At 53.7% G+C, this 25,358-nt stretch overlaps 1 protein-coding gene across 9 annotated transcripts in view; it reads left to right on the forward strand.

The window, feature by feature from the left end:
• LRP8 (LDL receptor related protein 8) overlaps positions 1-25,358 on the forward strand; it is a 93,364-nt gene that overhangs the window by 40,875 nt on the left and 27,131 nt on the right. For 2 of the 9 annotated variants that reach the window (XM_037827180.1, XM_037827183.1), the window contains exons 4-15: positions 4,304-4,432; positions 7,453-7,836; positions 8,691-8,813; positions 9,602-9,724; positions 12,947-13,066; positions 13,140-13,265; positions 16,216-16,390; positions 18,045-18,272; positions 20,871-20,989; positions 21,227-21,366; positions 22,821-22,962; positions 24,479-24,631. In XM_037827180.1, coding sequence (XP_037683108.1) covers positions 4,304-4,432; positions 7,453-7,836; positions 8,691-8,813; positions 9,602-9,724; positions 12,947-13,066; positions 13,140-13,265; positions 16,216-16,390; positions 18,045-18,272; positions 20,871-20,989; positions 21,227-21,366; positions 22,821-22,962; positions 24,479-24,631 — 1,962 coding nt within the window. Of the gene's footprint in view, positions 1-4,303; positions 4,433-7,452; positions 7,837-8,690; positions 8,814-9,601; positions 9,725-11,728; positions 11,768-12,946; positions 13,067-13,139; positions 13,266-16,215; positions 16,391-18,044; positions 18,273-20,870; positions 20,990-21,226; positions 21,367-22,820; positions 22,963-24,478; positions 24,632-25,358 lie in introns of all 9 variants that reach the window. The other 7 variants (XM_037827182.1, XM_037827184.1, XM_037827186.1 and 4 more) reach the window with 5 other exon arrangements.

Below are 25,358 nucleotides of genomic sequence, written 5' to 3' on the forward strand. Positions count from 1 at the left end.
CCAGAGAGGGAACGTGATTTCCTGAGGTGGCCAAGCCAGCTAGGGACTGAGCCCATGTGAAAGACTCCCCGGTGTAAGGTGCCCTCCTGCACGGCGGGTTGGTCCCAGGGCCGTGCTTTCTGGGGCGGGCGCTGGACTGAGGGACGTCAGGAGTTCCCACTGCCTGAGTCCCCTCGGAACTGGCAGCCACCGTTTGGAAGTTCTCTGCCCTGCAAACGCACATGACCTGACGCTGGATGTACGCGCTTGCTCAATGAGCAGCTGCTAAGCATTTTCATTCTTTTATTCAACAGACATTGCCCTTTTTATTAATTTGCGAACTGATGAATTAGAGGGAGTACCAATGGATTTGGATTTCTGGGGCAGGATTCTCTGGGAATTTGTAAATGCCGGGAGCCACGCCAGGATGGACTTTCCGACCCCCTTGCTGACTTTGGAGGATTCGGGTTGTCTGTGAGACTGAGGGGTTCTTCGCTCCAGCCTCTCGGAACCTGGGGGTGCTTGGACAGCAGTTGGGCATCCATCAGGGCCTCTGTCACAGAGGAAGATGCCATCCCAAGGCTGGGGGCTGCATTGGGCAGTCTACGAGGACGCTGCGAATGTCCATCCCTGGACATTCTGCCAGCCGTTTGTATTTGCATTCCATGAAACCAAACAAGGGCAACTGTATTCTGAGTTCTGAGTTTGTTCCAGGCTCCGAGTATAGGGATTTCCCTATGTTTCCTCATTAAACACCCATCAACCCTGGGAGATTATTTAACTCTGTTTTCAGATGAGGGAAGCCAGGGTGCAGAGAGGTGAAGTGACTTGCCTAGACCTCAGTGTTGCTAAATGAGATTTAGACCCAGGTCTGTCCGACTCCAAAACACACGCTCTTTCTCCTGCATTGTGCTACCTGGGGCCTTTGGCTTCAATTATCCTGAAAGCGGACATCAGACTGCCATCCTGCAGACTCTGTCTGACTGTGCCAGTGAGTCCCCTTCCTCCAGGGCTCCTTTCTGCCCCCGAGATGCTGGGAAACTGAAAGGGGTCTGCTCTTCTCATGTGCAGTGTTAAAAGCAGCAGGGTGTGTGTGTGTGTGTGTGTGTGTGTGTGTGAAAAGCAGCAGGGTGTGTGTGTGTGTGTGTGTGTGTGTGTGTGTGCGTGTGTGTGTGTGGAGTTAGAGAGCCCTGGGATGGAAGTCCAGCTCTGCCCCTCACCACTTGACTTTGGGCAAACAACTTATCCTCCCTGGGCTTCACTCTCCTCACCTGTAAAGTGGAGGTAACGATAGTGTCCACCTCATTGGACACGCTGCGCATGAACACTACCCAGCCCAGCTCTCCAGGGCTGCTGTGCAGTGGAGAGCCCGAGCCGGGAGCCCAGAGAGCCAGGCTCATCCTGGCTCTGGGCAGGAGCTGCATCAAAAGAGATGAGGTTCCAGGAAACCCAGGTAGCTGAGACGCTGGCATCTAGGAGCCGTGCAACCCTAGGCAGGTCCGTTCCCCTTTCTGGCCTTGGTGTCCTTGTCACTCCAGTGGGGTATTCACCAACATGACCTCCAAGACCTCTCAAGTCCTGACATCCAAGTGCCTTGGCTCTTGGGGGGGCCGGGGGAGTGAGGGGGTGGGGCACTGCTGAGTCCTTGAGTGTCTGTAATTAGAGCTGTCTATTTAAGGACACAGCAAAATGTCTTATTAATTATAAAGAAAGGAAGCAGACGGATTGTTTAATCATTGTCCTTGCTGAAAGGTTACGCAATTAACTGTATAAATATTCATTAAAAGTTCAAGCGCCTGCCTGCTGCCCTGGGGTCTGCAAAGCGGGTGCCTAGAGGTGGTGCCAGTGGCCAAGGGCCATCTTAGTCACCCAGGCATTTGGGCAGACAGTTTGGGGCTGGCTCTGGGCTGCTTCTTGACCCACAGGAACGTGTGGGGTTTGGTGGGAAGGGCAGGACTCTAGAGTCAGAGGAACCCAGACTCTGCCCCTTTCTCGCCTGCTGTGTGTCTCTGGGCCAGTTACTTGGTCTCTCTGAGCCTAAGGCTCCTAATCTGTAAATGAAGTGCTCACCCACAGGACTGCCACCCTGCTCCACTGACACTATGATCTTTATGAGTGGTGCCCCTGGAGTTTGCACTCGCAGCCTGCAGGACCTGCTTACCTGGCAGGGGTTGGCAAGGGTGAAATGGAAAAAGGTGAACTACTGGCACGGAGCAGCTGGCACGTTACAGGTGCTCAGTAAATACGGCCCCCTCCCGTCTCCTCTGTGAGGGTCTGTTGGCTGAGGCCTTGCTCCAGGATTGACAGTCACCTCGCTCACCCATCCCATTGCTCTCTCAGGAGCTCACAGACATACAGAATGCCTATATTATTTGTATGGGGATGAATTTAAAAGAGATGAAATGTCCTGTGTCTTTTCTAACCCAGGAGTTTTCAAACAGGGAGCATGGAGATCATGGGAGGTGGTGTTGGGAGGGTGTTGCTAAAATGCAGTTTCCTGGGCTCTGCTCTCGAAGTCTGGATTCAGCCAGCATGGGCTGGGGCCTGGGAACCTGAACTCAGTCTACCAGCCTCCACACTCCCCACCCTTGGTCAGAGGACATGCTGGGGTTCGCTGGTCTGATTGAACTCCTCTGTGTTCTGGGGTGCCCAGGAGGGGCAGTGCTTGCCCAAGGTCCCGCGGTGTTGGTGGTAGAGGTGCCCTGGAAGGACCCCAGCTCCCGGCTCCCAGTCCCCCTCCACCATCCCACACCAGAGCCCCAAAGTGACTTTTCTAAAGGTCGTTGAGTGTCAATGCTTTGCAGGGTTCTACCTACCAGTTATTTGTAAAGGGGGATTTCTGTGAAGCAAATCCTATGAATACTGTATATTCGAAGGATTGCTTGATATTTCATGAAATGTATCGTAGGCTACCTCTGGGGCCCACACTTGAAGGTCTAAGGTGCCCCTCTCCCAAGGCATAGTAATGCCTGGGACCTGTCCTCCACCCCCAGCTTGTCTGCACCTGCTGTCCAGCTCCTTAGGCCACTCACTCCAGCTACGGAAGGCGTGAAACTGGTCTGAAATCAGAGAGCAAAATCGGGGTGAGCATGAGTGAGCCACTGCTTGCAAGGGTGAAGTCTCTGGATTTGGACAAAGCTGGAGTCCTCACTCCATTCTTTACCAGCTGTGTGAGCAGAGCCCAGTGCTACCCTTCATGTCTGGTGCAGTGCAGAGCTGAATAAACACTCGCCGAATGAATAAGCAAGCCTGAGTCCTCTTCTGTTGTGCATGTTCTTCTAAGTGTTTTACCTATATTAATTTAGTTGTCATAACAATCCTATGAGGCAACTGATATTATAACCCTTGCTTTATTGGCAAGGGACCTGAGGCACAGAGATAAGTACTGTTGGCCGAGGTTGCACAGCCAGTGAGTGTTGGAGCTGGGATTCGAATCCAGGCAACCAGACTCCAGAGCCTGTGCCCTCAACCTCCGTGCTAGAGGCCACAGCATAATCCTGCTGGATTATTGTGAAGATCAAATGGAAACACATGCCTGGCACACCCTGGAGGTCCCTGAAACCCGGCCTCCTGTGCCCTGGAAGGCAGTAGGGAATCCGCCATGGAGGCCTGAGATGCACCCACCTTGCTGGGTCTCTCACGTGGGTCCAGGAGAAGCTTGGGATGAGAGCCACCCCAGCCCTGAGCAGGCTTCTTGTTCTGTCTTCCAAATTGAGAATCAACCCTGGGGCTCCAGGCCCCTGATTGAGTCAGCCTCTGATTGCACTGCAGTAATTATAGCTGTGCAGTCCCGCTGGGCCCTGCCACGTGCAGCTGCTCTCAGCAGCCTGCTCAGCACCACCAATGAGGGAGGGGGCTGGAGGAGGACCAGGGCAGAGGGATCTGTTGGGGCCTTAGCCCTCAAATCTACAGGTTTAGATCATGGAGTCACTGATCTAGAAGGCAAAGTGAGGCCCAATAGGGGCATATCCCACCCAAGGGCACACCCCTGGGGAATGGCGTGGCAGCTCCATGTTACTGGAGCTTGGAGGGCATGGGAAGTAGGGACAGATGAGGCAGGCAGGGGTCAGCCTGATCAAGGAAGTACATGGGTGCCAGGCACCAGGGATGCATGAGAGGGTATGAGGGTCAGATTTAGGATTTGGAAAGACCTAGGGGTAGACAGGGGCTTCTTCTGAGATGGAGAAACTGAGATGCAGGGCAGGAGGGCCTGAGGGATGCCCAGGGCCTCGGGCCAGGTGTCTGGAGGTGTGTGTTACAACTGATTGGTGCCATGCCCTGTGTCCCTCTTGGCTGAGCCATGCACATGTGTCTGTCTCCGCAGCCAAGGTGGTGTGTCCCGCGGAGAAGCTGAGCTGCGGACCCAGCAGCCTCAAGTGTGTGCCTGCCTCGTGGCGCTGTGACGGGGAGAAGGACTGCGAGAGTGGAGCGGACGAGGCTGGCTGTGTCACCCGTGAGTCCAGAGTCAGAGCCCGGGTTCTGCCCAGCATGGTCAGGCAGCCTCAGGGAACAGTGGCTGCTTCTGGGAAGGGGCCTGAATCTCCGTGGGGCTTGGTGGGTAGGGAGGAAAAGTTAATGACCAGGACGCTAATAATGGCCAGGCACTTTGGAGACTTTCTTCTGTCATCCTCATGACCACTCCAGGAGTAGCCATTATCATCCCATTTTATGGGTGAGGAAACTGAGGCTCGGACAAGAGAGGGAAAGTGCCCAAGGCTGAGTGATGGAACTGAAGTTCAAATTTAGGTCTGAACAGGAAAGCCCATCATCTTTTTACCATATATGACATCTGCCCATTCATTCCACAAGTCTCCACTGATCCAAGGGCAGGGAAACCAGGGAGGGGGCTTGTAGCATGAAATGGCGGGGGCCTGAGCCAGGGCGCTGGTGGTGTCGATGGGGAGGAGGGGACAGATTCCTGAGGTGTGAAGGACGACTGTTGCTGAAATCTCAGATTTGAGCACAAATGTCACAGGGCGGGGAAGACGTTCCCAGCAGCCTCGGCAGGGACAGATGGAAGTGGCCACCGGGACAGTTCCACATCGCTGAGCTTCAAGCACAGGATTATCTCCCCACTAGGGAGCGGGGCCAGCAGGGCCTGGGCCAGTGGGGAGCGTGGCCTGGCCGCGCTTATTTCAATTTGATGGGGACTTACTGTGCAATAGGCCTGGAGCCAGGCTCTGGGAGGACAGTGAGTGAATCCTATACAGTGCTGCCCTCCAGGAGCTCCTGATTGAAGGGGGAGACAGACCGGCTGTCGATAACTAGGCCGTGAGCGAGACTGAGATAAGGGCGGTCACGGAGGAGGGCTTTTGCCACACACTTGCGCACTACTGCCTCCCACCCTACTCCCCACCACGGGTGTCTGTGTTTGCATCTGACCCATCCTTCCTGGCCCAGGGGAAATGTCAGCTCCTGCAGAGTTGAGTCACTGCACTCTTAAGATTCCGTGACTGGGGTTTTGAGGCATCTGAAGCAGAAAGCAACTGGGTATGGGGGGCGATCCTGGCTGGGGCCAGCAGTTTCAAAGTCCCTGTGACAGCTTTGGCTCGTTCTTCAGCTGTGATGATTTTGCTAGGCCTCACTGGCCAACGAGACCCTTGCCTTGGTCCTCTTCTCTCCTTATACCCCATACCCTGATAACTAGGTGATTCCTTTCGCTGTAAAGGCCATCAGCCTCTATTGCAGGAATATCCCCTGTTAATTATAGGAGACAGAGGTCTTCATAGGTCTTATTGGATTTCTCTGCTATAGCTCCCAACTACTCAGGGAGAAGAAAAAAAAATATGTCATCCCTCAGAGCTTCTACCATTTGTGAGTGTTGGACACGGACCTGAGAACAGGGATCTTAAAATTACTGTCATCTCCCAAAGTTTGCAGGAACTCTGAAAGCAGTGAGCCCTCCCTCTCTCAATATGTAGGAATGGAGGCTGGTCAGGAAGGAGGGGAGCTAGTCTAGGCATCAGAGTAATCTTGGGGGCAGGTGTCATGGGGAAGCAGCTTTCCCCACCACTGCCTCAACATTCCAAAAGCCCAGAAGGGGAAAAAATGCAACTGCCAGAAACTTGATAGAACTGTCAAAAACACATGACATGAGCTGCCTACATTGTGAAACTGAAGACATCAGTCTCTTTTATGTTCTGTAACAATGAAAATTGACATTTTTCTTCCATTAGAAAATAAAATACAGGCTCTGGGCGCCCCCGTGTGGAGATCTCTGGTGCTGCAATGATCCTGTTACCTGTGGCCACAGCCTCTGCATCCAGGCCTCACCAGGGCCCCCTGTTTTTGGCCTATATGTGAGGACACCAGGGAGGGAAGGAGGCGAGGAGCTTGCTCCCCAAAGAGCTTAGACTCCAGGAAGTGGGGAGTGAACCAGAAAAACCGACTGTGGGCCTCTGGGCAAGTCATTCCCCTCTCTGGGCCTCAGTTTCCCCATTGGTAAACTGGCAGTTGGGTTAGCTGGTCTCAAAGGCCCTCCCAACTTCTGAGCTCAGATCAGCCCACCAGAGAGGGGAAGCTCCAAACCAGGGCCCGTGACCTATGCTCTGCCTTAACTCTTCACGCCTGAGGCTGACCTGGCACCCAGACACTCCACTCCCACCCAATGAGCTCTGCACCAGGCCCTCGGGACAAAAGTGGGTCAGTCTCGCTGTCCATCCCCAGTGGGCTTGTGGTCATTGGACAGACAGAAGGGCATGAAACCCAGACACCTGAGCAGGCTGTGAGGGGTACCTGAAAGGAAGGCAGAGGTGGAGGAAAGCTTCCAAAGCAAAGATGCGTGAAGTATGTTATGAAAGGCGGAATTTGGGATGAGAACTTGAAGGATGAGGACTCACTGTGAAATGCAGAGATACTGGTGGGCAAGAGCTGGGTGCCCAGCAGATGGAACTGCTTGGGCAAAGGCTCAAGGAGGGGAATGTGGGTACAGGGCCCAGCAAAGAGTCTCGAGTGGCTAGAGGCAGGGTGCCTGAGGGAGTGGATGGTGGAGTGGGGCAATGGCCCAGGAGGTGCCAGGCCAGGAGGTGTGGACGGGATAGTGCAGGCAAAGGAGGGGTGACCTGAGCTTTGCAGTAAGACAGCCCGGACCCAATTCTGGGAAAGGTCATTGTCACGTTGCATGTCATTTCCCAGTAATGTCACAGGGTTCTTCAAGAGAAGTGTGCTCTGTGGCCTTGAGAGCTGGCTCCCAATCCCACCATCCTGCTGGCAGCAGGGCAGGAATTCTCACTGTCATTTACCCAGTGAGGCAGGGAGGCCCAGAGAGGGCAAGCGCTTTGCCCTAGGTGGCCCAGCCCGCCATGGCAGGGCCCAGGTTGGAAGCCCCCTTTGCAGCACCTGACCACACCTCCACCATTCAACAGGGCTCATTCTGGCCGGTAGATGAGGGTCAGGGCCCGTGCAGCAGGGCCAGCGGGCCCCGGGTCGGCCTGGATGGGTTCCGCAGGCCGACGGGCTCTCTGTCCCGCGCAGCGTGCGCCCCGAACGAGTTCCAGTGCAGCAACCGCTCGTGCCTGGCGTCGGTGTTCCTGTGCGACGGCGACGACGACTGCGGCGACGGCAGCGACGAGCGCGGCTGTGCTCCCCGGTCCTGCGGGCCCCGCGACTTCCGCTGCGGCGGCGGCGGCGGCGCCTGCATCCCGGAGCGCTGGGTGTGCGACCGCCAGTACGACTGCGAGGACCGCTCGGACGAGCTGGTGGAGCTCTGCGGCCGGGCGGGCCCGGGGGGCACGGCCGCGCCCGCCGCCTGCCCCACCATCGCCCAGTTCGCCTGCCGCAGCGGCGAGTGCGTGCACCTGAGCTGGCGCTGCGACGGCGACCACGACTGCAAGGACAAGTCGGACGAGGAGGACTGCCGTAAGCCCCCAGCCCCTGCACGCCCCCGGCCCGGCGACCGCGGATCCGGTGTTGGTCCGCCTGGCGCGGGCTTTCTCTCATCCACGTTTTACTACGGAAAGGAGACCGCGGTTGGGAGAAGGGAGGTGACTTGTTTGAGGCCACGCGGCCACCAAGAGGTGGCGCTCAGGTCCAACTCCAGAAGCCAAGCCCCTTCAACGGTACCTGTGTCTAGGCAGGGGAGCCCTCTCGCTGACATACCCCACCCCTCCTATTGCCTGCCCTTCCCCCATCAGGGCAGTCACCCTCTGGTTCCTCTGCAGAAGAGCTCTCCGGCACTCCTCCCACCCTCACTACCTGCTAGGCCTGCTCCTTCTTCAGGGCCGTCCCTGCTGGGTCAGGTCCTTCCGTGGTCCTCTCATGGGCATCCCACACTGCGATGTCACCATCTGTTCACTCCTCAGGCCCCCTCTGCACCCTGAGCTCCTGGAGGAGGCTTTTAGTTGCCTCTGGGTTCCCACCCCTCAGCTCAGCACACAGAGGGTGCTCAGGATGGGTTTGTTGAATGGACAAAGACGTTAGGTAACAAGCACCAAGACTCAAAAGGAGACCACGGGTCTGTGCTGGACGGGCAGCCCTGGGGACAGGCAGTGGATGGGGACACAGAGGACCTGAGTCTTAGTCCCGGCTCTGCCAGCCTGATGCTGTGTGACCCTGGGCAAGGCCTTTCCCCTCTCTGAGCTTCAGTCTCCCCATCTGTACACTGGAGGTGCCTTGGCCAGGGGCCCTTGGAGAACCCCCAATCTTAGCTACTCTGGTTCTCTTGCCAAGGCTGGGTACAGCCCTGACCCTGTTCCCTAATCCTCTCCTTGCAGCACTGAGGACCTGCCGTGGGGATGAGTTCCAGTGCAGGGATGGGACTTGTGTCCCTGCAGTCAAGTACTGTAATGACGAACAGGACTGTCCGGATGGGAGTGATGAAGCTGTCTGCCTGCATGGTGCGTGGGGACAGGGAAGGGGGCCTGTTGCCAGGGGCAGAGGGTGGCAAACTCCATGAGGCAAAGCTCTGACTGCTCCTCTGGCTCTGGGAAGAGCTGAGTTACAAGAAGTCTCCCCTTGGTCCCTGAGATGGATCTTCCCCCGGAGCATCCCGTAAATCACCCAGATCCCCTCCCCATGGTGTCCTAGTAGCACCAGACTTGGATTTTTAAGGACTTTGCAAAAGCTGAAAGAGGCCTAGTGGGGCATGAACGGGCACTGCAAGAAGTCCAGCCCCCCACCATTTGTCCATATCCATGCTTCTGAGTGGATTTCCTTACTAGCTCCTAGATGGAGCTGAGGCTGAGGCCTGCTCCCCAGGGAGCCCCTTAATTCTCAGATGACTCTTCTGGTCACCACCCACCACCACCACTACCACCACCAGGAACAGGGGCCCTGGGGGAAAGGATAAGTGAGGAGCTTTGCTCTCCAGTGCCCCTGCCCTCCAGAGATGGTCATTCCAGCCTGCAGGGTCTCCTAGAGCTGCTGCACAGGGCCCCAGGGCTCCAGCACTGCCAGAGCAGACCCAGACCCGATGGCCCTGCCCAGCTAGACAATACCTGGGATGGCCTTGAGGTCTTGATCATCCCTGGGTGTCTGTCCTGTGAGCAGAGCTCCCACAGGCCTTGCTTTTGGCTCTCTGTCCTGGGCTACCCTCTAGAGACCCTCCCATGGGCCCTGGCCCAGCCCCGGCCCTTCCTGTCCAAGGTCTCACAGGTGCTGTCCACTCTCTTGTCCGGCCCGACAGAGTCAACATGCGAGGGTCCCCTCAGATTTCAGTGTAAGAGTGGCGAGTGCGTGGACGGCGGGAAAGTGTGTGATGCTCAGAGGGACTGCCGGGACTGGTCGGATGAGCCTCTGAAAGAGTGTGGTACAGTACCTGTCCACGTCCACCGCTGGACTCACCCTCCCCGCCACCCCCCTTCCGGGCCTCAGGGCTTGAGGCCCTCGCTTGCCCTTCCGTGCACCCCTACTTTCTGCTCTGACCTTCTGGATTCATACGCTATCCTGCAGCCTCAGATGGGGTGCTTTGCCCCTGGGGCCCCTCACTCTGCACTCTCCAAATTCCCAAGGTCCTTTCCTTTCCAGGCCAGATGCTCAAAGATTATGCTTCCTCTCACAAACCCGGCCTCTCCTCCTTCATCCTTCCACGCTTAGACCTCTGACTGTGTGCTCACTCCGGCATTCTCGCTCTTCCTCGGAGTTCCTGCCTTGCTGACCTAGCCAGGGCCCTGGCCTCGGAGGCCTTCCAGCCCCCTGCAGGGGACCCTCACGGGGAGAGAGGTGGGAAGAGCAGGCAGGCAACCAGTTGAGGCACCTTCAGGGGCCATCTGGCTCAGGCTGGGCCTGGGTGGGGCAGGTAGACCCAGCAAAGGAGTGGCACCGTCCAAAGCCCTGAGGAGCTAGACTTGCTGGGGAGACCTGAGTGAGAAACAGAATGAGGCAGCTGTCCTGGGGACCAGAGCTGTCAGGGTGGGCTCCGGGAAGTGGAGCTAGAAGGAACAGGAGGGCCTGAGCTATAGGTGAGGCAGGCATACCAGAGAACATTCTGGAAGCTCAGTGCAGACTCCAGCAAGGAACATGAGTCATTGCTCTGCTGCTCCCAGAGGTTGAGAGAGATTTGGACATAGAACCCCTGGGAGGACAGAGCCTAGGTGAGCCCCTCCCTGCCTTGTCTTCCTGACAAACCTGTCTTCACCCAGCACCTCCTGGGTGGAGCTCCCCAAGAATGACATGTTTCCTTCCCTGTTGAAAATTTAAAAAAACAAAACATTTTGAAAGGAAGAACGGTGGGGCAAAAGTCACTTGGCTTCCACCTGAGCTTGCAGGAGACAGACCCTCCCCCAGATGCCTTGCCAAGAAAAGGAACCTATGGAAAGGGGACAGGGAAGTAGGAGTTACGGAGCCTAGCTACCCCTTCCTCACCACCACCCCCGAACTCCAGAAGATTTGGGGTTAGCCAGGGACTTACTAAACTCTCACAACCTGCTAAACTCTCTTATCTCTTGTCTTCTGCATGACACACCAAAGAGAAGTATGTATGGTCGTATTTGTGTCTGTGTGTGTCCTTTGTGCTGTGTTGGTCAGAGGCCAGGACCTGTGCCCTTGTTTCCATTTTTGAGTAAGGCAGAGATGTGCATGCTCTGTGTGTGTTCCCACATCTGTGTGAATGTGCCGGAAGAGTCCATGGCCTGTCTGTGTCTCTGTGCGAAGCTGGTGTGTGCAGGCATGCGGGTATGTGCATGAAAGTGTGCGCATGCTGGTGTGTGCATGCAGTTGTGGGCCTGTGCTGGGCAGAGTGACACGGCTCCTTCCTTCCATGGTGGGCCTCAAGTGTGTTACTCCCCTCCCTGCAGGCTTTCCAACAGAGTCACCTCCAGGCTAGAATTGGGAAGGACCAGAGATTTCCTTTCAGCTTCAGCCTTTCTGCTGGCTCAGAGCCCAGGAAGGCCTTCCAGGGAAGGGGTGGCATGGCTCTTCCCCAAACCCCCTAGACGTTGGGAGACTGCCTTCTCCTTTCATCAGAAACCTGAGTTCCTTTGGGCTTCCCCTTCCCTTTTCAGAGCGATCCTGGTCATGCCATTCCATCAAGTGCTCAGTAAATACCACTGTTGGGTTCCTGCTGTCTACAAAAGGAGAAGGAGAAAGCGAGTAGATGCATGAATGGGGCAGAAAATGAATGAGTGAACAAATGAATGGATAGTGCTCAGAGCAGGGAGGACTTGGAGTGAGGAAAGATTCCTGGAGGTGGCCCCCCACAAGCACTACCCCAAAGCTGTCATGTGGCTCAGTAAGAGACTGGAGCTTCCCAGGGCTGGGTCTGGCCAGGTCTTCCCCAGGCCACCCAGTCATTGCTATGGTCTTGTTCTTTCAGTTCTGCCAACGGCCCAGGAAAGAAGGAGGAGGCCCAGGGGTAACGGGGACACTCATTCCCTAAGACTGGTTCACACTGGGGGCACCCCACAGCTTTGCATGGCCTGGGGTGGGTGGCTCAGGCCAGCTGTGTGCATGGCCGCAGCTGGCTTGACTCAGCTCTGCTTGGCTTGGCTGGAGTGGCGGGCAGGTGCAGGTGGGCAGGGGGTGGGGATGGCACCTTCCCTCAGCTTTCAGAATTTACCTGCTGGGATTCTAGAGCTCAGGTGATGCTGTGAGAAGTTGGTGAGCCTTGGACCTGGCCTCCCCGGCCTCCCTGAAGGTCCTGCCAGAGGGCGGTGGGAAAGCGGATACCTCCTGGCATCCTGGCATCCCTTGCAGCAGTTGGTCAGGATGGCCCAGTGCTTGGCCCATGATTAGGTGCAGAAAGAGACAGGGTGCGGAAAAAGGCCTGGCAGTCTTAGTCACGAATGCAGTGGGGGCAACGTGTTGTTCAGTCTCCTGGGTGGCAGATTCTTTGGGCCCTAACCAGAAAGGGACATGGGCAGAGGGGGTCTTTCCAGGGAAAAGCATTGAAGGGCAGGGGACAAGAAACCAGGACTCTGAGGAGGTGCTGAGGGAGCTTCTGGACTCTAGCCAACCCCACACAGCAGAGCTGGGAGCAGAAACAGAAGCTACAGAGAGGCAGCTCCTGCGAGGAGGAACCTGATAACAGGCACCGTTGTTCCAAAGGGGAGCTGGCTGCCTCAGGATGAAGTAGACTCCCTGAGGCTGGAGATGTTTAAACAGGGACATTTCCAGAGGGATTCTTGTGATATCCTGAGGTTTGGACATGATACATGCAGGACCTTTCAATTATGAGGTGACGAGGAAGGAGGAGTTGCAGGAAACGTGTTTGTGAAAGGAAAGACCTCAGGCCCAGCGAGAGGAAGCCTTGATGCATCCAGCCTGCTGGTGGACAGAGCCTTGGCTTCCGGTTCCACTCTGTCCCTGTCTCTGGGTCTGACCTGGAGCAGGTGCCTGCCCCTCACTGAACCCTCTTGGGCCCAGTCACCTGGTTAATGAGGGTGAAGCTCATTGAGGGTGCAGAGCCCTCCTGGCTCTGGTCTTCTGGGTGTCCTGCTGCCCTGAGCCTCTGCTTCCGCTCTAGGCCTGCCCCTGCCCTGCCCCCACCCCACCTTGGGCCCCTGGACCCTCAGGAGCCTGTGTCCCTCCCCAGGGCTGAACGAGTGTCTGCACAACAATGGGGGCTGCTCCCACATCTGCACCGACCTCAAGATTGGCTTTGAGTGCACGTGCCCAGAGGGCTTCCAGCTCCTGGACCAGAAGACCTGTGGCGGTAAGACCCTTTGCCACCCCCTGCAGCCGGGGCAGCCCCTCCTGCCAGTTCTCACACCTGCTCCTCCCCACAGACATCAATGAGTGCGAGGACCCAGATGCCTGCAGCCAGATCTGTGTCAATTACAAGGGCTACTTTAAGTGCGAGTGCTACCCTGGCTACGAGATGGACACACTGAGCAAGAACTGCAAGGCTGTTGGTATGGACACCCCAAGGAGAGATGGGGGACAGCACCCAGAGGGCATGGGAAGTGACGTGATTCCACATATGTGAGAAGCACTTGTGCACTGGGTACACAACACACAGAAAGCAGATTGCTTGCACAGTGTACATAAAGTGTCGATAAACGTCACACCCGCCATGCACTGACTATGCTTGCAGCCCTAACTCCCACACATGCTGCCTAGGACCACCCAGTACAGACCACAGAGACTACACTCGCACTGCACGTGGAGTGTAGACACAAACCGGACCACGCAGACTGCACACATGGTATAGGCAGCCCACACAAAGAACATGACGTGCAGACCTACATATTGGTCAGGCCAGTCAACTGAAATAATGCAGTTTATTCAGCTCTTTATATTGAGAACCTAACAATGTTGTAGGCACTGGGGATTCAGCAGTAAACAGACATAAGTCTCTGCCTGCCCTCACTACATTCTAGTGAAGGAGACAGAAAAGAAACAAGATAAATGAATAAAATATAAATATAAAATGAGGAAGGGGGATTGGGAGGTCCAGGAGGGAAGTGGGTTGCAGTTTTAGAGGGAAGCCAAGGAAGGCTTCGTGGGGGTGACGTGTGAGTAAAACCTAAAGGAGGCGAGGGAGTGTGAGCCAGGCAGTCATCTGCAGGAACAACATTTCAGACAGAAGGAACAGAAAGTGCGAAGACCCTAAGGCGGAAACGTGCCTGGTGTGTTCAAGGAACAGCGAGGGAGCCAGTGCAGCTGGAGCAAGGAGAAAAGGAGGAGATGAAGTCAGAGGTGACTTGAGGGCAGATCTGATAGGGCCTTGGATTTCACACTCCAGATTTCACACTAAGTCAGGGGGAAGCCACTGGAGGGTTTTGAGCAGAGGAGAGACACGTTGTGACATCTTAGCAGGCTCCCTCGGGCCGTGGTGTTGGAAATAGACTGTGGAAGGACATGGGAGGAAGCAGGGAAACCATTCAAGAGATGAGTGCAGTGATCCAGAGGAGAGTGGATGGTGGCTTGGAGCAGGTGGCTGCAGTGGGAATAATGAGTGGACAGGTTGTGGATCTGCTGCAAAGGCCAGCCAACAGGATTTGCTTATGAATTGAATGTGAGTTGCGAGAGGTAAAAAAGGAGTCAAAGATGACTCCAAGGCTTTTGATGAAACCAATGAGGAAAATACGATTGCTATTTATGGAGATGGGAAAGATGGTGAAAGCAGCAGGTTTGCAGGGATAGTAGGCTTTTTTTGGACATGTTAAACTGTCAGACATCCAAGAAGGGATATTGAGTAGGCAGTTAGATAGATTAGTCTGGAGTTTAGAGGCACAAATATAATACACAACATATAGAATAAAACAACACAACGGCCACAATACTTGATATGTAGCCCATAAACCCAAAAATCATACCACCCAAACTAAACAATGTACAACACATACATGAGCACATCACGTGTAACTTGTTACCTGTCCTTATTCCCACATGGGTCACATGTGCTATATGACACAGATTAAATACATGCAGTGGAGGCAACACACAACTGTCCATGTATACACAAACCCTGCACACACAGACACCTAATGCGCCCTTACACAAAAACTCAGATCATAAACACAAGGTGCCTGTCACAGTTGCAGCCCTTAGCTTGAAGGCACTTCTTAGTGCTCTCTAACCCAGCTCCTGTCTTCGGGGAGGTAAACTACCATGCCTCTCATTTTTGGATGAGGACAACCACACAGTTTGTCAGTGGCGGAGTTGGGCCTAGAGCCCAGACTTCCTCCTTTCCCCTTCCTACACTTTGAGCTCTATTTTTCTGTGCTCTCTATTTGTACCGTGCCCTCCCTCTTACCCCACCCTACTTTGAAACAGTCCACAGGGTCACATACCCAGCCGCCAGCTCTATGTGTCTCTGTGTTGTTCCCACCCTGCCCCATGCTTCGCACAGATGCATAGTGATGGGGACAATGTAGACAGCAGAAGTGTGTGGCTGGAAATCAGAGTGAGAAGGCACAGGCAGCTCTAAGGACAGATGTAACTAGGAGTGGCCACTCATGCCATGCTGGTGACTGAGAGTGGCCCGATGTGTCTACAACCAGACTGGGGGAGCCAGGACTCAGGCCATCATAGGCCTGTGGGATGGTGACCCTCCATATGGAGTGGCCAGGGATGTCTAGGTCACTGATGATCTTCCTAAAGTCTAATCCTACAGCTAACTCACATCCCACTCCTGCCATTGGCTCAGGAGAAAGTCCAAATTCTTCACCCAGCTCCCAGACCTCTTCATGATGGGGCCTTGCCTACCTCTGCAGCCTCTCCTCTTGCCACACCCTCACTTACCCTCTGCATCAACTAAGGACTCATGACAGCCTCCCTGAGGATCTCCTCCCTCCAGGCACCCCCGGCCCTGTAGTCTGTCCCCCATACTGCAGCCTCGGTCATCTTTCTATAACACTTGCTCAGCTAGCTCCCTCTTGAACTATGGCAGTGGGTCCCCCAGCAGAGAAGGTGGTGGTTGCTGGGGAGAAACTCATTCTGGCTGGAGGGGACAGCTTGAGCAAAGGGCCTGAGGCAGGAGGGCCTTGCCATGGCTGCACAATGGCAGGTAGCCAGGTGGCTGGAATCAAGGTGCATTAGAGGGGCCAGTGATGGGGCCCGACACTGCGGCAGGCCTAAGGGGGAAATGGGGAGGTGTAAAAGATTTGGGGGGAGTTTGTATCGAATAAAAATACTTCTGATAGATATGGTGCTTTGCGTTTTATTCTTTTTATACCCATTATTTCATCTGCTTCTCAAACTGTGAGGTAAGAATTATGATCCCTATTTTACCGGAAATGTGGCATCGTGGTAAGAGCTTAGCCCAGGCCACCCCAGCAAACCAGTGGCAGAGCCTTGCTCTCCAGACTCCATGCCTATTGTACTGACTCTTTCTCTCTTAACCTACCCTCATGGCAGCTGGCAGGACCCCATCCCTAATCTTCACCAACCGGCACGAGGTCCGGAGGATAGACCTGGTGAAGCGGGACTACATGCGCCTCATCCCCATGCTCAAGAATGTCGTGGCGCTGGACGTTGAAGTCGCCACTGATCGCATCTACTGGTGTGACCTCTCCTACCGCAAGATCTACGGGTGAGTGGCGGCTCACCTGTGGGAGAGGGTGGCTGATGGAGGAGGAGAGGCAGCGTGGCCCCTGCGCCTTAAGTGCAGGACACTGGAAATGTTCAGCCAGGGCAGAAAGGAAGAACTCCCTGGCTTTGGTGAGGAGGGCTCTGGCCCAGCCTAGAGGTCGGGGAAAGCACGGAGGGCACTGCCCCAGCCCAAGCCCTTCACGGTGTCTGATGCCCTGGTTGGTGGACTGTGGTGCTTGGGAAGGCCTCTCCGAAGACTCCTCACACACACACAAGGAGGCTCAGCCACCACCAGCCTGCCTCCCTGCATGTCCAGGCCCCCCTTTTGGCAACCATGTCCTTTCTCTGTCCTGATGACCAGGCATGAAGGATGGTGTGAATGCCACACCATGGCTGGGAGCAAATATGCCAAGTGCTACCCACCCCCAACACACAGACCCCCACTCAGCTCACACACCCAGAAACAGAGCGGGATCAGGGCCTGTGCCAGAGGCATGGTTTGATGACAGGCTGGGTGGGAGGCTGGCTCGGGAGGTCTCTGTGGACCGTGGAGCTGTTCTCTGGCCCGGGAAGCAGTGGAGGAGGAGCAGGGGCTGGGGGCTGGGCCGTCGGGCTGGCTGGTGGGAGGGAACGGGGATGAGCAGTTTCAGACATGTCGAGGGTGAGGAGTCCCTGGGACATCCGAAGGGAGTTAGTTCTGTTACAATCTGGAGCTGGAAGCATTGTCAGGATTGGAATTGGGGAGTCAGAGAGTTTTGGATGACAGCGAGCACTGTGGAAGTAGTCACCCAGAGAAAGGGCAATGGGGAGAAGAAAATCTGGGGAAAAACAGCATTTGGGGGACAGAAAGTCCTGCTAACGTTGCCTCTGAGTGTCTGCTGTATTATTAGCCGTGTTCCTCCATTCTCGACAGCACAGCTTTCCTTCACTCTCTTTGTCTCTCACCTGGATACTGTAACAGCCTCCTAACTGGTCTCTGCCTTCATTCTCTTCCTTTCCAATCTGTCTCACATTCCACAGGTGCCACTGTCATCTGTCAGGCAGAGCTGACCGCCTCCTCTGACCTGTTATAAACCATTCAGTTCTCCCCTCCAGGACAAAGTCCTGCTTCCCTAGTTTGGCACTCAGGCCCCTCTGGATGTGGCCCCTGCCTGCACTTTTTTCCAGTCTTAACATCCCACCTATGCCCTCACCCATAACCAGCTCCAACCCCACTGAACATGTCACTGTTCCAGAACACATGCACCTCTGGGCGTTTGTACATGCTGGTCCCGCTGTTCAGAAGGGCTGTCGGTCCTTTGTGCTCCTAGTGACGTCATCCTTCAGGACTCAACTGCAGAGCCTTCTCCAGCCCTCCAGGATGGTGGAGTCTCTACTTCTTAGCCCCTAGCGCTTTCTGTAATCATGTTGTACTGTAACTATCTGGCTGCATGCTTCTGTTCCCAACTAAATTGAGTTCCTCCAGGCCACGGACTATGGCTGACTCAAGCCTACACCCCACCACAGTGGCCCAGGGAACAGCCACATTCCTCTGAAATCCGCTGTCCTGGCCCAGCGGGAAGAGGGAGGAGGGATGGATGCACAGGGGGCTCCGGATGGGCCAGTGGTGGACTGGGTGGACTGGGTGCCCCATGGCCAGCTCTGGTTGCTCCTAGTGCCCACATAGACAAGGCCAGTGACCCCGCAGAGCAGGAGGTCCTCATTGACGAGCAGCTGCACTCTCCGGAGGGCCTGGCTGTGGACTGGGTCCACAAGCACCTCTACTGGACTGACTCGGGCAATAAGACCATCTCAGTGGCCACAGTCGATGGCGGCCGCCGATGCACTCTCTTCAGCCGTGACCTCAGTGAACCCCGGGCCATCGCTGTCGACCCCCTGCGAGGGTGAGTGCCCCCTCCTCCCACCAGACGTGCTCAGTCCACAAGAGCTATTGTGAGGGCACTAGAAGGCTTCTGGGCTGCTCAGACACACAGGACGTGAAGGGGAAGAAAATCCACGTGGGTCCACTCAATCTGTTAACCCCCGATCAGAGCATCTCAGAGTAGAGCAGGGCTCTAGAGATTGCCTGCTAGAAGCTCCTGGGGCAGGAAGGCAATCCTCAGGCTGCTGCAGGTGGGCATCCAGTGCCTGCTTGCTCTCATACTTCCAGGAACAGGGAGCTCATTACCTCCCATTGGGCCTGCTTCATTGGGGACAGCTGGTAGATTTCTTTCTCTTCCTTACATTCCAAAATCTGTCTTCCTGTGACATCCTCCACTGGCCTCTGAAATTGCACAAAACATGGCTACCCCCTGCTCTGCAAGACAGCCAGCATGATTTGGGGACCATGACCCCTGAGTCTGTTCTGCTGCAGGCTGTCCACCTCCACCCCTGCACCCGTTGCCCACAGTCTCCTGGCTCCTCACCAGCCAGGCTGCCCTGCTCTGGCCACCCCTCGGTATCTCACTGTCACCCTTAAACTTCTGGGCCCAGTAACCCAGAGAAAGTGGGGGGTAGGGATTCTGAATGGAGCAGGGCCTCCTTCCCTCCCTCAGTGGGGACGTCTTGAGAAGGCGTCAATTTTATTTTAGCATCTGCCTCATATTAAGTTTGCCAGGATCACCAGCTGCTTCCTACACTGTTTCCTTAACTGTTAAATCAGGATAAGAAAACTCTTCTTCCAGAGAGGGCAGCTAGGTAGGGGAGGGGGGAACAGTCAAATGAGGGGCTGTGGTAGGCCTTGGGAAGTGACTGGCAGCTGCCATGTATTGAGTGTGCATCAGGTGGGTATTTGTGCCACTCGACAAATACCGAGCATCTCATCTAACCCTCACCTCCACCCTGTGAGTGAGGTTTCGTTGTTCTCTGTCTGTTCTCACATAGCGCTGGTGCGGCCCCTGCCACATCCTGTGCCCTGAACCATGTAGTTACACCCAGCCCAGCCTGATCCATTGTGGATCCAGCAGGGTCCCAGCGGGAAACCTACTATACACTCAAATTAGGATAATTTGGGATTATTTACAAAGGAGTGGGCTGTTAACCACCCCTAGGCCTGAGAGACCCAGAGCAGGGAGGGTTACCTGACTTGGGGAGAGAGTGGGCTAGAGAGGGTCACCTTTAGAGCATCAGCCGACAGAGGCAGCCTTGTAGAGGGAAGTCGGGAATACATCCTGGCCTCAGTCTCTTCCCACCCTCGAATAACTGAACCCAACTGGAAACCAGGAGGCAGGGAGTCGAGCCTATCATTGTGATCCATGTGGGTCAGCTTTTTGGTGCAGAGCAGAATGGAGGTAGGTGGAGAGTGGACTGAAGCAGCAAACGGAGAGGATCCAGGACAGCCACCCAGCCCCTCACCCAGAGTCAGCCTTGGCTCGAAACCAGGTTTCCGGAGAGTCCGTTCTGGGGACGGTTAAGCACACTAGCTTTGGAGCCTGAGTGCTTGAATTTGAAGCCAGGTCCACCACTTCCTAGTGATGTGATCTTAGGGATGTTAGCCACAGTGATTCATCTGTAAATTGGGGCTATCATTGTACCCTCCTGGGGCTGTGGAGAGGCTAGAACAAAATCATACTTTATTCAACAAATATTAAATAAGAGCCTACTCTGTGCCACGGTATAAAGTGAGAAATAAGACAAAGAGTCTGCCCTTAGCGAACTTACAGACAAGTGGGGAAAACAGACATTAGACAAATGCGCAGTGCCATATGAACGCATGCATATGTTACCAATTACGTAGGTGCTATGGAAAGAAAGAACAGGGTGCTTTAAGGCATATTAACAGGGAGAACCTGGAGGAGTGAAGAGAAGCCCTGTGGGGCAGGGACAGGACCTGGAAGGGACGGTGGCAAGAGAGACAGCTGGGGAGGCGAGCAGGGCCCCATCATGCCGAGCCCTGTAAGCTGTGGTAAGGATTGGGGATTTTATCTTAACGGCAATAGGAGAAGCCACTGTTGAGTTTTCAAAATGGAGATGGCAGCTTATTTCCGTGTTTCAAAGCTCATTTTGTCTGCTGTGTAGAGACTGGGTTAGAGGGGTCAGTGATGATGGCAATTGTAAGTGCATGAAGTGAAACCACTCAGCCCAGTGCCTGGCACATAGTAAGTGCTCAATAAATGTTTCAAAGAAAAAGAGAGAGAGAAACCCTGGACAGAGTTCTAGCTTAGACTGGTTGTGTGACCCTGGGTAGAGTAAGAGAGGGTTTACAAGGATCCTTCCTGCTCGAAATTGTAAAGCTCGAGTCAGAGCTGCCAGAAGGGAGAGAGAGGGCTGTCACAGAAGCTGTTCAGCTGAGGCTTGGCACTCCTAGGGAATTCAGGCCTCCCCAGTGCTCAGACGAGTTGAAGGCCAAAGCTCCCACTAACTCTAAGATTTGACGATTGCAAAGGATTTCAGAGGCCTTCCCGGTCCCACTGAACATAGCCCCTGAGTTTTCTGTGGGTCACTGTCATCCAGACCAATCATGTCCCCAGACAAGGAGCCAGATGGGGTTCTTTTTCTTTTAGGTTCATGTATTGGTCTGACTGGGGATACCAGGCCAAGATTGAGAAGTCTGGGCTCAACGGTGTGGACCGGAAGACACTTGTGTCCGACAATATCGAATGGCCCAATGGAATCACCCTAGGTGAGCCCTGCCTTCCTGGGACTGGGAGTCTGTTCTAGCAACCCAGTCCCGACCACTGTTATGTTTCTGGATCCCCTCATGGCGCCAGGACCTTTGTTCCCTGATGGCTGACGAGGACTGGCCTCAGTCTGAGGCTTAGCCTGGGAAGGTGGGCAGGGAAGGGGTGCAGCGGAGTGGAGATTTAGGCTGGGGTGCCAATGTCATGACTTGAACCCCGTCCCCTTTCTCCTCCCTAAGATTTGCTGAGCCAGCGCTTATACTGGGTGGACTCCAAGCTGCACCAGCTATCCAGCATTGACTTCAATGGAGGCAACAGAAAGATGCTGATTTCCTCTGCCGACTTCCTGAGCCACCCTTTTGGGATAGCTGTGTTTGAGGTGAGACCCAATTGGGGTGGGGGGTGGTGGCTCTACCAAGAAGCTGAAGTCCAGGAAAGGCTTGTTGAAATAGGATGAGTCCCTGAGGCTTGTCCAAATGGAAACAAAGGAACAGGAAGGCCAGCTGACTTGTGTGATCACAGTTTGTGAGCCACCTACAAACAATGGCTTTGCAGCCCACTGTCCACCTGGCATCCTTTCCTGGGCTCCCTTCCCACGTTCACAGGGTGAGCTGCTAGACTATGGATATTTCCTCTCTGTATCTTTAGCACCCAGCATCGTACTCACATAGATAGAAGGTACCCAAGAAAGGGAGGGAGAGAAGGAATATACATTTACTTAGAATCATTTTCTGCTGGGAATGGTCTGAGAGATGCTAGTCAACTCAACACTTACTGAACTTTGCTGGACTCTGAGGACATAGTAGTGAATCAGACACTGTCTCAATCCTCAAGAAGCACCCAGGAAAGTGAGGAGTCCAAATCTTCCTGTCCCCTGATCCTAACAGTCTTCCCCCTCGGGGAATGAGGAAACCAGAACCAACCAATGTCTTGCCTGCCAACCTCTTCCCTGAAACTCTGCCACCAAGGGGAGGGAAACTGAGGGGACAGTGGTCTTTTGATGGCCATTGGCAATATTGCTTGGAGCAACATCATTCAATACTGCTTTGAAATTGTGGGCAAAGCTCCACCTCCAACTTCAGCCCCTGCTTCAGAAGACAGGTGTGTGTTCAGACACATGTGTATGTGCTCGTGCATATGTGTGCATGTAAGTGTAAAGCATGTATATGTGCATGTGTATATCTAAATGCATCAGTGTTTAAGTGTGCATTCCCATATGTGCTAGTGTATGTGAATGTGTAAATATGTACACCGATATTTAGACAAGTGCTTATTTAGGCACACATGTGCCTTTTATGTATGTAGGTGAGCATTTGGGTATGTGCCTAGATCTGTGCATGAGGATGCACAGTTGTATCTGCAAATGTGAATTTGCCTATAGAGGCATGTCACGGCTTGAATGGAGTAACCATAGGTACTCAACATGTGTGGGCACCCAGAGGCTCTAGGAAGCTCAGCAGAGAACAGCCCTCAGTAGCTCAAACCTCTCTTCCAATCTTGGTGCCAAGTCCCAGTAATGGTAACAGCCGTCGAGACCAACCTTGGGTTTCTGCTGGGCTCCAAGGAGCAGACCTATTACCTCAGCATTAATGAACAGCCTGGTGGCCCCTGGGCCAAAGCACCAAATCACAAAGTGACCCTGTGGGACAGAAGGGAACCAAGAGCACATACACCACAGATCAGAGGCTGAGGGTCCTACTATGAATCCATGGACAGACTAGCTCGGGAGATGTGAGGACAGTTCTTGTGGCCACGGTTTAGGGCCGAGCCCAAGGAACCCACTGGTTGAGGTTTAGGCTCTAGGCCCCCCATCTCCATGTCTGTACCCCACAGGACAGAGTATACTGGACAGACCTGGAGAATGAGGCCATTTTCAGTGCAAATCGGCTCAATGGGCTGGAAATCTCCACCTTGGCTGAGAACCTCAACAATCCACATGATATTGTCATCTTCCATGAGCTGAAGCAGCCGAGAGGTGAGCCTTCCCTGGTCCTAGGGCCTCTCCACTAGGCAGCGTGTCTCAGAACTCTCAAGAACAACAACAATCCCTTTTGTAGAGGGCTTTGCTCTCACACATTTTGTGGTAATGACGCTTGGAAAAAAATAAATCAAGATATAAAGGTCATATGTTAGCCAGTTTTATGGAGTTGGATTTAACAGTTGAGTGCAGAGAGGTCTGATTCCAGGACTCCTTCTGCCATGACACATTGCTTCTCATTTGTTGTTTGTACTCGTTGTGTAGTAGGAGCAGCTAAAGTATGTGTCTTACCTTGAGCCATACAGTTTGTCAGTTTGTTGGTTGGGAATGGAATCCAGGAATCCTACTGCTAGGTTGTCTGGTCCACTATCACTAGGATATACTAATTCTAACTATTCCTGAGATGTTGGCTGCCAGGGTGAGGGGGGGGAATGGGAAAGAGGATAAGGAGATGAGGTTGGTGCCTGATTCTAAACCTAGAAATTTAAATGAGAGAGAGAGAAGAGGTGAAGTGTGGCATGGGGGAAACATGAGCTTTGGAGCCATGGATTTAAATCTTGGCTCCAGCATTACTTGAGATGGAGTTTTTTTGTTTTTTTTTTTTGTTGTTGTTTTGTGGGTTTTTTTGTTGTTGTTTAGAATCTTTTTTTAAAGGTAAAATGTACATCTGATGAAATACACAAATCTTAGGTGTACTTCAAATCCCTTCCAGGATATAGAATGTTACTTTAGCATCTAGAAAGTTCCTTGGTCCCTTCCTGGTCAAGACAAGGTCACCCCCGCCCCCAGAGACAGCCCTGTCCTGATTTTTTTCCACCGCAGACTCGTTTTGATTGTTGTAGAAAGTCTTAAAAATGCTGTCCTCCATCGAGGGGTCTTTGTGTCTGGCTTCATTTGCCCAGCAGTTTGGTTTTGAGACTTGTCAGTGTAACCGTGCGATTCCAGAATTCATGCCTTTTTATTATCGCCGATCGCTAAACAGGCAGGATCACACTTCGCTTATCTATGCACCTGGTTTTGGGTGTTTGGGTTGTTTCCAGTTGGGGGCTTCTGGGTCTGAATTGGGTGCCATGAACCTTCAGGCTTGTGTCCTTTTGTGGTTGGGGGTTTTCGTTTACCTGGGAGAAACCCCTGGGAACAAAGTGGCTGCACCGTAGGCGTGTCTTTAACTTCAAAAGAAAATGCCAGACACTTTCTCCAGGTGACTTTATCATTTTCTACTCCTACCAAGAATGTATGAGGATTCAATCAACTGAGATTTTAAACTTGAGATGGAGTTTTGACAAGTTCATTCTCTCTGAGCCTAGATGCCTTTTTCTGTCAATCTGGGGCATAACACCACCTCTTAGAGTTGTAGGAATTAAATGAGAGTGTGGGGATAAAGCACAGATACAGTGCTGGTGAGTGCCCAGCAAAAGTCACGGAGAAAGCTTTTTGAGCCAGTAGAGTGGGAGGGAGGAAGGAGGACCTCGCGTGCCCTATCGGCGCCCCAATTCTCTCTCTCTGCTGTTAGCTGAAGATGCCTGTGAGCTGGGTGCCCAGCCCAACGGAGGCTGTGAATACCTGTGCCTTCCCGCTCCTCGGATCTCCATCCTCTCTCCCAAGTACACGTGTGCCTGTCCTGACACCATGTGGCTGGGCCCAGACATGAAGAGGTGCTACCGAGGTAAGGAAAGCTACCCAGCAGTGCCAGGCCCCTTCCTGCTGAAATCTTTCTTTGGCTTCTGGGACACTGTATGCTCCTTGTTTTCCTCTGTCTTCTCTGGCTGCCCATTGTGTTTGCAGATTCCTCTTCTTTACTCTCCTTGTATGCTCATGTCTCCCAGGGCCCTTCTAAGGCTTTCTCTTTTCACTCCCAAGAAAAACGCACATACACGCACACCACATTTTTATTTTTTTCGAGAGGTTTCCGGAAATCCATTGAAGAACTTAAGTTCAGAACCCCTGATTCTCAAGGCTTCGGTTGCTACCATGTACATATGACTAAGTGCTTGCCTATGTCTCACCTAAACTTAGCACAGGACACAGAAACCCTTTGATGATGTGATTGGGACGTCATTGGTTAATACTTCAACCTCATAAATTTATATCTATTCCTCAATCTTGATTCGAGGCCAAGGTCTTTTCTTAGAGCATAAACCTGCTGCATCATTTATGATTTCCAGGTTCTATTGTTGAAAGTGGAGTGAGAATTTAAACACACTAGTGTAGCAATGTGAGTATAAAATCCTTCTAGATTTATATGCTTCCCCCCTCAACTCCCTGGCTGTTACGGTGGTCTTGCCCACACCTTTTCCTACAGCTTTGGTTTATTGACTTATCTTTAGGAAACCAAAGTCAGGTATAAATATAGGCAAAGCACTTGGGATTCAGCTAAAGAAAAGATCATAGGC

The sequence above is a fragment of the Choloepus didactylus genome, chromosome 2 (assembly GCF_015220235.1).
Source record: "Choloepus didactylus isolate mChoDid1 chromosome 2, mChoDid1.pri, whole genome shotgun sequence".
In the NCBI taxonomy this organism is placed as follows: Eukaryota; Metazoa; Chordata; class Mammalia; order Pilosa; family Megalonychidae; genus Choloepus; species Choloepus didactylus.